The sequence below is a fragment of the Colobus angolensis genome, unplaced genomic scaffold, assembly GCF_000951035.1.
Source record: "Colobus angolensis palliatus isolate OR3802 unplaced genomic scaffold, Cang.pa_1.0 Scaffold383, whole genome shotgun sequence".
NCBI lineage: Eukaryota > Metazoa > Chordata > Mammalia > Primates > Cercopithecidae > Colobus > Colobus angolensis.
In genome coordinates, this window is record NW_012117188.1 from 2,003,986 (window position 1) to 2,017,021 (window position 13,036).

The following is a 13,036-nucleotide window of genomic DNA, read 5'->3' on the forward strand; positions in this document are numbered from 1 at the left end:
TTGATGAGAGAAAAGAAGCCATGAAAGAGTTATCCAAAAGTGTGTGAGGTTTATTGGACTAGGGAAAGAATGTCTGTCAGGAGCTTTAAAAGGCCACCTGAGGTTAGTGATCAGAAATTCAGAGTGAGACAAGCCATTATATTCAACAGCATGGGTGCAGGCAGAGAGCAGTGGGAGCTGGATTTAACCAGAGTCATGGTTTAGCAAAGTGAACACAACAACCTGGGAGAGAGACAGGGAAGCTTAGGGAGTGCCCAAAGGCATTATAACATTAATAGAGATCCTCTTCCAGTGAATGTCACCAGCCTCTCAGTTGCTCAACTGAGAAACCTTGACCTTTTCCTCAACCCCTAACACCCAAACACCAAGTCCTATTAATTTCACCTCCTAAATATCTCCTCGTTTCCTCATTGGATTAAGCTACTGTAATTTGTCTTCATGTTTATATCATTTCCCCCATAGCAGCCAGAGGTGATGTTTCAGAAATTGCAAGCCTGATCATGTAACTCCTTGCTTACAAGTTTCCAACAGCTTCTTACTGCCTTTAATGTGAAATGACTCACAATACCTTGGCTATGGCCAACTCTCCTGCCTCTTTTTTGGTTTATATTTTTCCTTCTTCCCCATATGCCAGCCCTACTCTCTTCTTTCAATTTTTCTTTTTCTTTTTCTTTTTTTTTTGGCTGTAAATTTATTCAATGCAAAATAATACTCTTCAATTTTACTGAGGTGGCTGACCACGTCCACGACCAAATCCGCCTCTAAACTGGAATTCGGTTGCTGACCCAGCCCCAGCCTCGGCTTTCTTGTCGGCACCAGGTGGCACAGCACTCCGTCTGTAGGTATCTCTGTCAGCTTCCCCTCTTGTGAGTCTCGCAGGTCGCTCACCCTCCAGACCTTTAGGCCGAGGCCTGCCAGTCTCTGGACGGCTACGGCGTAGGGTGGCAGGCACAGTCTCCGGGGGCAGATGAAGGTAATCACGGAGATACTGGATACCCTCATTGGTAAGGTACCAGTAGAAATGTCTCCAGGCAAACTGTTCCTTCACGTAGCCTCGGGACTTGAGAGACTGCATGGCCTTCATGACATGAAGGTTGGGCACATTCTTGTCTGCCAGCTCCGGGTGCTTAGGCATGTGGACATCCTTCTTGGCCACCATGACTCCCTCCTTAAAAAGGAGTTCGTAAATGGCAATCCGGTTCTTCTTAGGCATCAACATCTCGGCAGCTGCAGGGTCCGGGACCGGGGCTGGAAAGGAAGCTCAATTTTTCAAAGTCAGTCATCTCTGAGGGTGCATATACCCCCAGAAAATGCCCAAGATGATTCCCTGGGATGAGGGAAAAAATATTAGAACTTCCTTCTATATTTATTTGTGATTATATACTTTTAATTTCTGTGATTATATATATTGAAAATGTGTAAACCAGTAGTACATGGATACACTTTATAAATACATATACATATATTAGAGTAGTGCTCAAAAATGTTTTATTATGCACATGCAGTTGTAAGAATATGTACAGAGACCACATGAACCATTTACCCAGTTTCACACAAACTTGCATCTTGCAAATCTATGGTCATAACCTTGATATTAATATTGATTTAATTCACTGATCTTATTAAGATTTTCCCAGTTCTTGTATTCATGCGTGTGTACATATTTTAACTCTATGGAATGTTATCACATAAATAAGTTGTTATATTCACCACCACAGTAAAGATACAGGACAAGTCCATTATTACAAGGGTGCTTCAAGTGGCTCTTCTATAGCCACCTCCTAAACCCCTATACCCTGTCCCTGACTCCTGCCAGCCACTAATCTGTTCTCCATTTCTATAATGTTGTCATTTCAAGAAAATTATATACAAGAAATCATGCAGTGGTAACCTTTTAGGATTGGCATTTTTCACTCACCATACTTCTTGGGCAATTCATCTAAGCTGTTGTATCAATAGTTGGTTCATTTTTATTGCTGAGTGGTATTCCATGGATGAAGGTACCACAATTTGCTTAACCATTCACCAGCTGAGGACATGTAGATTATTTCCAGTTTGGAGCTATTATCCATAAAACAACTAATGATGTTGAATATTAAAAAAAATGTTTTATTGACAAAGGAAGACAACCATAAAAGCTTGTAGACCATAACCCTAATGTTTCAGGTCTTTCTTACCTCAAGATCTTCTGTCTTACCCATCTCTCCTTTTAGAACCACTCCCTACTTTTCTCTAGCTAACTCTTGAACTCCAGAGAAAGTGTTAAAAGTCTTTCCTAACCCCCAGACCAGGGGTACCTCCACCTGTTTTATGCCCCCAATGCCCCTGGCACTTTCCCCCCTAAGCCCACTGTACCTGATATTTTCTATCTGCCCCTCCAGATCTACTTTCCACCCTTCTTCATTCTGCTCTCAGCCCACGACTACAACAAATCTCCTTAGTCCTCTAGGTTCCAGTTGACTTTGATCTCTAGGGAGCCCTTGCAGGGGAAGGAAGGAGAGGGAGGACCTAATCTTATTCCCCCAGCCCCTCACTGTAAGGCTGACTCAGGAAACTTGTGTGTCTAGAAGGAAAGCCTCAGCTTCCCTCTACACAACACTATCTTCCTAGGTTTTAATATCTGCTCCCTTCCCTTTGTCCCCTTGGTCCTGTAGATGTATTTTGCTCGGTCTAATCTAGGTTTTAAAATTTGAAATAGTTGTTGACACTTAATAATGGGAAGATTTTGCATAAAATTTCAGATGTCTGGCTTCTCTTGAAAAGAAATCAGAAGAAGGTTTGACAACACTGAGCCTGCATTCCAAATAGTAACCAAATAGTGTGGCCTTGAGTAGAGCCACCCCTTCCACTGGGGCAGCTACTCTTAAGGATTCACCATCACCAGTGACTCCCTGTTGCATACAATAATCTTGCTTTGCTATTACCACCTGGCACTGGGAGTCATGGTTTAAAGAATGTGTTGCCTGCTAGGTAGGACCTGTGTCAGACTTCTCATCAGATTTGGAGAAAGGGCATGGCTGGCCTCTCCCATCTGTCTACTTTACTCTCTCTCCCCTTGCACCTCCTACAGCATCCTCTCTCTGGGATTTCTATCATTCTATCATCCCTTCCTAGACCCCATTTGCTCCCAGGCTTGCTGCTCCTCTCCGCACTTCTCACACCCTGCCAGAATGCTTTTTTTTTTTTTTTTTTTTGAGACAGAGTCTCACTCTGTCACCCAGGCTAGAGTGCAGTGGCGCAATCTCAGCTCACTGCAACCTCTGCCCCCTGGGTTCAAGCAATTCTCCTGCCTCAGCCTCACAAGTAGCCAGGAATACGGGCAGCTGCCACTGTGCCCGGCTAATTTTTTGTATTTTTAGTAGAGGCAGGGTTTCAATTTCACCATCTTGACTAGACTGGTCTTGAACTCTTGACTTCGTGATCCACACGCCTTGGCCTCCCAAAGTGCTGGGATTACAGGTGTGAGCCATCACACCTGGCCCAGAGTGCCCTTCTTAAATGGGACTCAGATTACAACCCTCTCTCTTAAAACCTTGCTAGGTGTTCTCATTGCCCTATTGTTAAAGCCTGCATTTCTAAAGCAATCTCCTGGCTTATCTGACCTTTACCTATTACCAGGCTGATCTGGGGCCACTCCTCCTCATTCTGCTTTTCCAGAACAGTGGGTTCCTCAAGCACACACCTTATGTCTCACCTGGGCAGCATACTTGCCAAGCTCCTGGGCCAAGTATGAGGCCTCTCTCCTCACTTCCTGGTCACAACCTAAGTGTCCTTACCCAGATAGTGCCTTTCCATTCTCTGTCTGTATCTCTTCCTAATAGGTGCTATACTTGTAAGAAGGGATTTTTTTTTCAGTCTTTCTGTCACTGGACTGTGAGAACAGTGTTCATCTTTTTCACTGCCTGATTTATAGTAGGTGCTCATTGAACATTTATTGAAAGAGCAGATTTAGAGATCTAGCTCTTCATGGAATAGCAGTTTCTACCACTTAGTGACAATGTGGAATACCAGGGCTTCTAAAGTGCTTAGTGTGATCATACATTTATGCTATGACGCCTGCCTGTAGGGTGATTGCACATGAGGTGAGGCCATCGAGGCATCTATGGCAGAGGATTTAAGGAAGCTTTCACCCTTACAATGCCTCTCCTGCCACACTCTAGACCTGGCTCTGGGAGGGAAGCCTTTGCTAAGAACCATGAAAGGAAAAGAGAAAAAGAAAATTAGGATGGTGCTAAAGGGAGATTTGTGATGGCAGCCTGACACCCACCACCTGATTCTTGAACACTCACTGTGGATAGAATGGTGTATGGTGGCCACAGGGAGGAGAGGGCAGCAGAATGATGATACCTTAACTGACACCTGAGTATGTGATGGGAGAACTGAGGAGAAGCAGGGGGTTCTTCTACAGGAAATCGAAGGGTGGAATTCATTATTCTAGCCCTTAAAACAATAGCTTACCCAACAGGTTACACAAAACCAGGTTTCTGTTTCAGATAAACAGGTAAAGGAACTCTTAATCCTAAAGACTGAAAAGTAGAAAAGAAAGGGAAGAAGAATGCCCCAGGATTGCCATTGCAGGTTCTTTTGCTGGGGCTGATTGCCAGCTGAGATTATTCAAACCCCAGAGCAAACATTCTGCTCCTGCTCCCATAGAGCCACCCTCCTGCTGTTCAGTATTGCCTCCTGCGATAAAGGGCTGGCTCAGCAGACACCAGTGAACCCTATTTCCATTCCAGAAGCCCCAGTGGACCTACTTTAATATACCAATAACACTCCTATTTTAATCTAGCTGTATCTATTTTCATGCTAATAATCACAGTGCCAAAGTTCTTTAAAGCAGTTATTTTGTAAGTAGGTCGAACAGGTACTTTGGGATCCTGTTCTGTCTGTTTACTGGCCGGGTAACCTCTTTGTTATCTAATTCAAAGTCCGGTACAGTTTGAACCAAAACAAAAAATGAATGATGTTTCACTTGTAGTCAAGATTCATTCATTTTCTAACATTAATCATTTTCATTACACAATAAGTCTATATTCATGACAAAAAAATAGAAAATACAAATAAGCAAAACTAAATTGAAAGGAAAACCATCTGTGATTTGCCAATTAGAAAATCTCTATTCTAAACATTTTGGTAAATATGCTACCAGATTTTTATCTATGCAAATGTGTATTTGTATTTTTCCTCACTTGTATATTGAACACCTTTTCATGTTAATAAATTAGTTGGCATCATTATTTTTGATAGCTTCATGGTATGCCATTATAAAATTAGATGTACCACACTTTAAGTATCTCTCTTGCTGGATACTTAAGCTATTCCCAATATCACAGAAGTCTTTTTATACATGCATCCTTGTACATGCATCAGATTCTTTAAGATTGCCAAAGGTGAAGTGGTTGGGTCCCAGGGTGCCACTGTTTTTTAGCATTTCAATACATAATACCAAAGTACAGTCCAGAACCATTGTACCAACTAATGCTCTCACCAGCAGCACATTGCAGTGTTGATTTCCTCCTGGTCTCACCAGCACTCTGTCAACACTGGGTACTGGTGCGTCATGTACATGACATTATATGCCACGCACTAAGAGTGAATTAAAACAGTTTATGTTGGGAATGGGGCAAGAGAGGGAGATAAACAAGGGAGTTGACATCTACAGACCAGTTAGCTGAGATTACAGTACATTAGAGCTCCAAATGCACAGAATCTGAACATCATGTTCATCCTAGGACAAGTGTTACAGAGGCTTCCTGAAGAGGTTCATTCTGAGGCTCACCTTGAAGGATCATCAGGAGTTAATGATGAGTGTATTAAGCCATTCTCGCATTTTTATAAAGAGATGCCTGAAATTGAGTAATTTTTTTTTTTTTCTGAGATGGAGTCTTTCTTTGTCACCTAGACTGGAGAGCAGTGGCGCGAACTCGGCTCACTGCAACCTCTGCCTCCCCAGGTTCAAGCGATTCTCCTACCTCAGCCTCCTGAGTAGCTGGGATTACAGGCACCTGCCACCGGGCCTGTCTAATTTTTGTATTTTTAGTAGAGATGGGGTTTCACTATGTTGGCCAGGCTGGTCTCAAACTCCTGTCCTCATGATCCTCCCACCTTGGTCTCCCAAAGTGCTGAGATTACAGGTGTGAGCTGCCGTGCCCAGCCAAAATTGAGTAATTTATGAGAAAAAACCGTTTTATTAGCTCATGACTCTGTAGGCTGTACAGGAAGCATGGTGGCATCTGCTTCTATAGAGGCCTCAGGAAGCTCCAATCATGGTGGAAGGTGGAAGGCACATCACACTGTGAAAGCAGGAGCGAGAGTCAGGGGAATATGCCACAAGATCCCATCACTTTTAAAGAACCAGATCTCATGTGAACTCAGAGCGAGAGCTCACTTATCACTAAGGAGATGGCCCAAGCCATTCGTGAGACATTGGCGCCCATGACCCAAGCACCTCCCACCAGACCCCACCTCCAACAGTGGGGATTACATTTCAATGAGATTTGGTTGGGGACAAATGTCCAAACTATATCGATGAGTAAAGAACAAGAGTAAGGAACAGGGAAGCAGTGATGGAGAGAATGATCCAGGTAGAGAAAAGTTTCCAGGCATGAATGTCCAGCACCTTTTCAGGGAGCAACAAAAAGTTCTGTAATGGTTGCAATAAAGGGTGCATGGGGTGTTGGGGATGGTGGACAGGAATGATGGACAGTGAGGCTGATGAGATGCGCTGGGTCTCATCAAGAAGTGTCCTCCGGGCTTAGCAAAGGAGCTCTAATTTTATCTGGAAACTTTCCTTGGGAGGCAGGATTTGGCATCAAAACCTGTGTGTGGAAGACTCACACTGATCCAAGGGAAGGGCACTGATGCCGGGCTCAAGCATTGCTTTGTCATTCCCTAATGAGCTCTGTGAGCTTGGGAATGTGTCTGGTAAAGGAAAGGAGCTGATCTAGGTCCTCTTGAATTCTGGCACAGTTTTTTACTTTTTTTCCTTGCAGAAAAGGTGGCCATTAAGATCCTGGACAAGACCAAGTTAGACCAGAAAACCCAGAGGCTACTATCCCGAGAAATCTCCAGCATGGAAAAGCTACACCATCCCAACATCATCCGCCTTTACGAAGTTGTGGAGACCCTATCCAAGCTGCACTTGGTGATGGAATATGCAGGGGGTGGGGAGCTGTTCGGAAAAATTAGCACTGAGGGGAAGCTCTCTGAACCAGAAAGCAAGCTCATCTTCTCCCAGATTGTGTCTGCCGTGAAGCACATGGTGAGCAGGGGTGACGAGTGAGAACCTTGTTCCCATTCCACCGACATTGGGAGAACAGGGCTTTAGGTTACCAAGCCTCAAGTGTCCCAGAGGGCTTTTGTCCTACAAAGCAGACAGTAGTCCCTTCTGGGAGTCAGAAGTCTGGCTGGGATCATGCTTCTTGCCTGTGAAGCAATATCCAGGGATGTCCAGTTACACCTCAACCTCCTAGCTTCTGCAGACATTGGCAGGACTCACTGGGAGCCGCTGATGAATATCGCCCACTCCCTGGCTATACTCATTTCTCCAACCTCATCTTCCACTATCTGGATAGCTGGCTCCTCACTGCTTCTTGGTTTTGCTTTCCTATTTCTGTCTAGGATGCCCTCATATGACATCTCACATTCTAAATCCTATTCATACTTCATGCCTAGCTCAGTTCATTCTCTCTCTCTCTCTCCCGCCTCCCCCACCATGTGTGTGTATGTGAGAGAGAGATGTTCTTCAATCTCACATCAGTGACACTGATCTTTTGCCTTCAGTAAGATCCCCTAGCTCTTATTGCCTCTGTGCCCAGTAGATTAACACTTGGTTCTGTCTTCCTTCCTTCCTTCGTTCCTTCCTTCCCTCCTTCCCTTCTTGCTTCCTTCCTTCCTTCTTCTTTCTTTCTTTTTCTTTCTTTCTCTCTTTTTTCTTTTACTTTCTCTTTCTTTTTCCTTCCTTCCTTTTTCTTTCTTTCTCTCTCTCTTTCTCTTTCTTTCTTTTCTTGACTTTCTTTCTTGTTTCTTTCTTTCTCTTTCTTTCTTTTTTTTTTTTAGACAGTATTGCTGTGTTACCCAGGATGGAGTGCAGTGGCATGATCCTGGCTCACTGCAACATCCGCCTCCTGGGTTCAAGCAATTCTCCTGCCTCAGCCTCCCAAGTAGCTGGGATTATGGGCATGTGCCACAATGCCTGGCTGATTTTGTATTTTTAATAGAAATGAAGTTTCACCATGTTGGTCAGGCTGGTCTCGAACTCCTGACCTCAAGTGATCCACCTGCCTCGGCTTCCCAAGGTGGTGGGATTACAGGCGTGAGCCACCGTGCCTGGTTGGTTGTGTCATTCTTATTTTAGTTCTTTGGTTACTTCTTTAGATAAATCTGGACTCCTAATGCACACTCTATAGTTCCCCCAAGAACTGGCTCTTTTGCTGCCTCCTTATTTTTGGCCATATTGCTGGCCATACAGGAGGAACCTGACTTGCAGACCTGACTATCACTTTTACTACCAAAAGTTTTGGTCAGTCACCCTCTTTACTCAGATCCCAGTTGAATGGATCTGTCAGAAAAGAGATACTTGTCTAGGGTCTATATTAGTTGAGAGGCTATTTGTAATTCGCTTCTTGGCCTGCATGGTTGTGGGAGCAAGAACGGGATCAGTGAGCCACAGTGAACCCCATTATATGCCAGGCACTGAAAAAGTCAGATAAAACAGTCCATGCTGGCAATGGGGCAAAGAGGAAGAATTTGCAAGGGAATTCATGATGTAGAGGGCCCAAAATAGCAGTAGGGAAGGAGAGGAGGAAGAAAAAGAAGTGAGCCAGGGAGAAGAACTTGACTGTAGTGGTGGTGGGTGTTTCAGACCTGTGATATATGACCAGTCGTCATTTAAGTGGCTTTGGGCTGTGGTGAGCTTTCTCAGGGCCAGAGAATAAGCCAGACCCATACCAAGAAATAGAACAGATGGGCAGAGTCTTCCACATTCTACTTGGAAGAGTAACCTGGTAGGAGAATAGAAGAGAATCCAGCAATAGAGGGTACAGATGTTAGTCTTCAGCAGCTCTACTCCCTGCCATTTCTCCAACTCTTTGCAAACAGGAAGTGTGTTTCATAGCCATAGATCCACATCTTACTGAGTTTTTTAATATGCCAAGACCATGCTGAGCACTGTTCTCATCATATATAGTTAGCATTACATATAGTTCTCACCACAACCTATAGTTATCAGTATCCCACTTTACGAAGAAGGAAACTGACATTCACAGTACCCAACTGGTATAGTTGAACCTGGAATTGACCAGACTGTCCCCTCCAAAGCCTGGATTCTTATTCCAGGAGGGCCACCAAGAAAGGTGACAAACACAAAGCCATTTTCCCAGAGCCCTTGGAACTGAACAGGTCAAGGGTCCTCTGAAGACTGTCTGGATTCAGGATGCAAGGGTGGGAGTGTAGCACGTGCCCACAATCCACAGTGTGTTCTGTGGCTAGATCCTTGCCAAATGCAACCACCTCCCTTCTGCTGAATTCTGTAAAGATAAAAGAGTCTACGCCAAAAAGCATGGCTGGAAAGTTATGGGAGGGCTCTAAGCTTTCCTGGTCTTGGCCCTGGTCAAACGATCCATCAGCCAGAAAAACCCAAGTAGGACCTCAACAATTAAGGATTACTGTTTCATTGTATTTCAGAATGTGCAGTTTCATAAGATCTGGATCTTATTTCTGGTGTTAGTTTCTCAGTCCACATGTGTGGAACAGACTCCAACCCTTACCACACGGAATAGGAACTTTGGTCTATTTGGGGAGGTGTGGGCATTACATTGGGCTAAAAGTTATGACAGGGTTTGCTATCACGACTTAAGTTGATCCTCACTGAATTTGTTATTCCACCATCATTATCTCACTGTTTCAGAGCAACTTATACATTTTTTATTTTGGCATTTTACTGTAAAAATGACTGTTCTCTATGTCTTCTTCCACAGCATGAAAACCAAATTATTCACAGAGATCTGAAAGCAGAAAATGTATTCTATACCAGTAATACTTGTGTGAAGGTGGGCGATTTTGGATTCAGCACAGTAAGTAAAAAAGGTGAAATGCTGAACACTTTCTGTGGGTCTCCTCCCTATGCTGCACCTGAACTCTTCCGGGACGAGCACTACATCGGCATTTACGTGGATATCTGGGCCTTGGGGGTGCTTTTGTACTTCATGGTGACTGGCATCATGCCATTTCGGGCAGAAACCGTGACGAAACTAAAAAAGAGCATCCTTGAGGGCACATACAGTGTACCGCCCCACGTGTCAGAGCCCTGCCACCGACTCATCCGAGGAGTCCTTCAGCAGATCCCCATGGAGAGGTACGGGATCGACTGCATCATGAATGATGAATGGATGCAAGGGGTGCCATACCCTACACCTTTGGAACCTTTCCAACTGGATCCCAAACATTTATCAGAAACTGGCACTCTCAAGGAAGAAGAAAATGAGGTCAAAAGCACTTTAGAACATTTGGGCATTACAGAAGAGCATATTCGAAATAACCAAGGGAGAGACGCTCGCAGCTCAATCACAGGGGTCTATAGAATTATTTTACATAGAGTCCAAAGGAAGAAGGCTTTGGAAAGTGTCCCAGTCATGATGCTACCAGACCCTAAAGAAAGAGACCTCAAAAAAGGGTCCCGTGTCTACAGAGGGATAAGACACACATCCAAATTTTGCTCGATTTTATAAATTGCACTAGACTGCTTGTAATTAACCGAGATCATTATTGCTGCTTCTAAATTTTTTTCAAGGACAACTTGAGTGGAGACATTTTTGTAATTTTTAAATAAACTTAAATTTGAGATATGCATTTTTTTCTCCAAAAGGTCTATTAGCTCAGATTCTGGCTTGATTTGGGATCTTGTTTTATTACCAAATTTCAGCATTCATTCATTTAATCAAGAAATATTTATCCAGTGCCTCCTTTGTGCCAGACACTATTTAAGGTGCTACAGAAATAGCAAGAAATAAATAGGCAAGGTCCCTCCTCTCATGTGCGGGACATTCTAGCCCAGGACAAAGGTACTAACAACTACAACTACATTTTTTAAAAAAGAAAAAGATCAGTGATAGATGCTATGCAGAGAATTCAAAAAGGGTGATCTGATATCAGAGGCTTGCTACTTTGGATTAGTCGTTAAGGAAGGTCACTTTGAGTACGTATCAGTTTAAGATCTGAATGAGAAGCAGGAGTGACTCTTACAAAATGCCAGAGCATTCCAGGCAGCTAGGGGTTTCAGACTCAGTTCCCCTCAAAACAGAGCCTAAGACAAATGATTCCATGTAGAGCAGTTTATTTGGGAAGTGATCCCAGAGCACAGGAGTGAAGTGCGGGGGAAACAGTGAAAGCTAATACACAGACACATTAGCAAGTTGGCTGGTGCTACAGTTTCTGATGCTTGGTTTTGCAGAATCCTCAGAGGAGCCTGATGAAACACATCTCAGGCGTCTGCCCTGGGTATGGAAGGGGAAAGCATTTAACCACAAGCTTTTGCTCACCGCTGATCAAGGGTGGCCCTTGGTGTCACCTGCCCTGCACTTCCAGATTGGGCTGTGTGAGTGCCAAGTGGGTTCCCTATGCTTCCCTTGCCTTCATGTCAGAGAAGTCTTGGAGCAGGAGGGAAGAGGTACACCACCAGTATGATACCTCCTTTCTGTGCCTGCTTGTCCACTGGCATGGGGAGCCCAAAGTGACCATGTGACGCTTGTAGATTTCAATTCACTGGAACGTTATCAAGTCCCCTGATGAAAGCATCCCTGATCCCCTGGGAACCAAACCTTTCAATTTAGCCTACATTGTAGAAAAAAATAATAGAAATTAATCAAGTGCATCACCAATTGCGTGGTGGTGACAGGGGTCAATCTACTTCCACCTAGTGGTTTCCAGACCTGTGTGTTTTAATGATAGGGACATGTATCAGTCATTATTAAAGCACATTACCGAATCCTGGAGGACAGCACCCCAACCCTGCAGGCTACTGTCTCATCTCCGGTGTCTTAGCTGAACCATTCCATTGTTCTGCTTATGTTGGCTGCTTCTGGTGTTGAGGTATATGGTAAGATGAGGGGATCCCGTTGTTATGTGCCCGTCGCACCACCTCCTTTATCAAAAAAGTGGTCCTTGAGGCAATGTTTGAGACATCATGACAGTGAATCAGGTATTCTGTATGTCTTAGTGTGCTTGTATGGAAAGACACATTGCAGGCAGAAAAGGCAAACCCGTACCCTGAGATGTCAATTCCAATAAGGATGACTCACTCTTGGGCCCATCTGAATTCATGACTCCATGGATCTGATAACGCCCAGCTCATATGTTAACAGCTCTGCTTACCTAGTCCTCGGTATCTCATAATTTGGTTCTCAGCCTCCACTGGGGCCCAGTAGCACATCAGGAGTCTGAGTAGTTCTCTGTTGCAGGAAGCACGGCGTTACTCCAGGATCCTACAGAGTTGTGCTGTTATCTCCTATTGGGGCTTTCCAGAGGCCCCGCACAATATTTTTAACTGCCACATACACGGCCTGAGTAGCAGTTTGTTCAGAAGCCAAAACTGCTGTAAGCTTTTTTTTTTTTTAAATGGGATCCACTTGAAACTGGCATTAAATGGGTGAGAGGAATACACCAAATACAATATATGTGCTTCCAAAGTCCAGAGGGACCTACTAAATCCTATGCCTCTATCTTAGTGTTAAGAGGTTGGAAGGTACAAGAAATTGTTCTTTACTATAGAAGAAATATCTAGGCATGCCTCAACTCATTGGTCTTCTAAACTCTTCATCAATGTGGCATGCCCCAGATTCTTCATAGAGTCTATAATCCACACTCCGGCACATGTAAGCCTTACTAGGGCATTTGTAATACTTGCCGCTTCCTGATAGCCAATTCCCCTAGCATGCTGTCACAATATAGTGGGCTGGCATGATGTCCTGTAGAATGTAAAGATGATCAAGGTCCTTTAGGATTATATTGTGATATAGAGAAGGATATTTAAGATTTTGGG

At 44.0% G+C, this 13,036-nt stretch overlaps 1 protein-coding gene and 1 pseudogene across 4 annotated transcripts in view; one reads left to right on the forward strand and one right to left on the reverse strand.

Annotated features, from left to right (window-relative positions):
* Positions 1 to 10,848, forward strand: part of NIM1K (NIM1 serine/threonine protein kinase) — a 94,595-nt gene extending 83,747 nt beyond the window's left edge. For all 3 annotated transcript variants that reach the window (XM_011954480.1, XM_011954479.1, XM_011954481.1), the window contains 2 exons: positions 6,993 to 7,261; positions 9,978 to 10,848. In XM_011954480.1, the coding sequence (XP_011809870.1) occupies positions 6,993 to 7,261; positions 9,978 to 10,727 (1,019 nt within the window). In that variant the 3' untranslated portion in view covers positions 10,728 to 10,848. The remainder of the gene's footprint in view (positions 1 to 6,992; positions 7,262 to 9,977) is intronic.
* LOC105520642 lies at positions 672 to 1,269 on the reverse strand (annotated as a pseudogene). Its single transcript, XR_001003167.1, has one exon. The product of XR_001003167.1 is annotated as a 40S ribosomal protein S10 pseudogene (transcript).
* Positions 10,849 to 13,036: the final 2,188 nt, after the last annotated feature.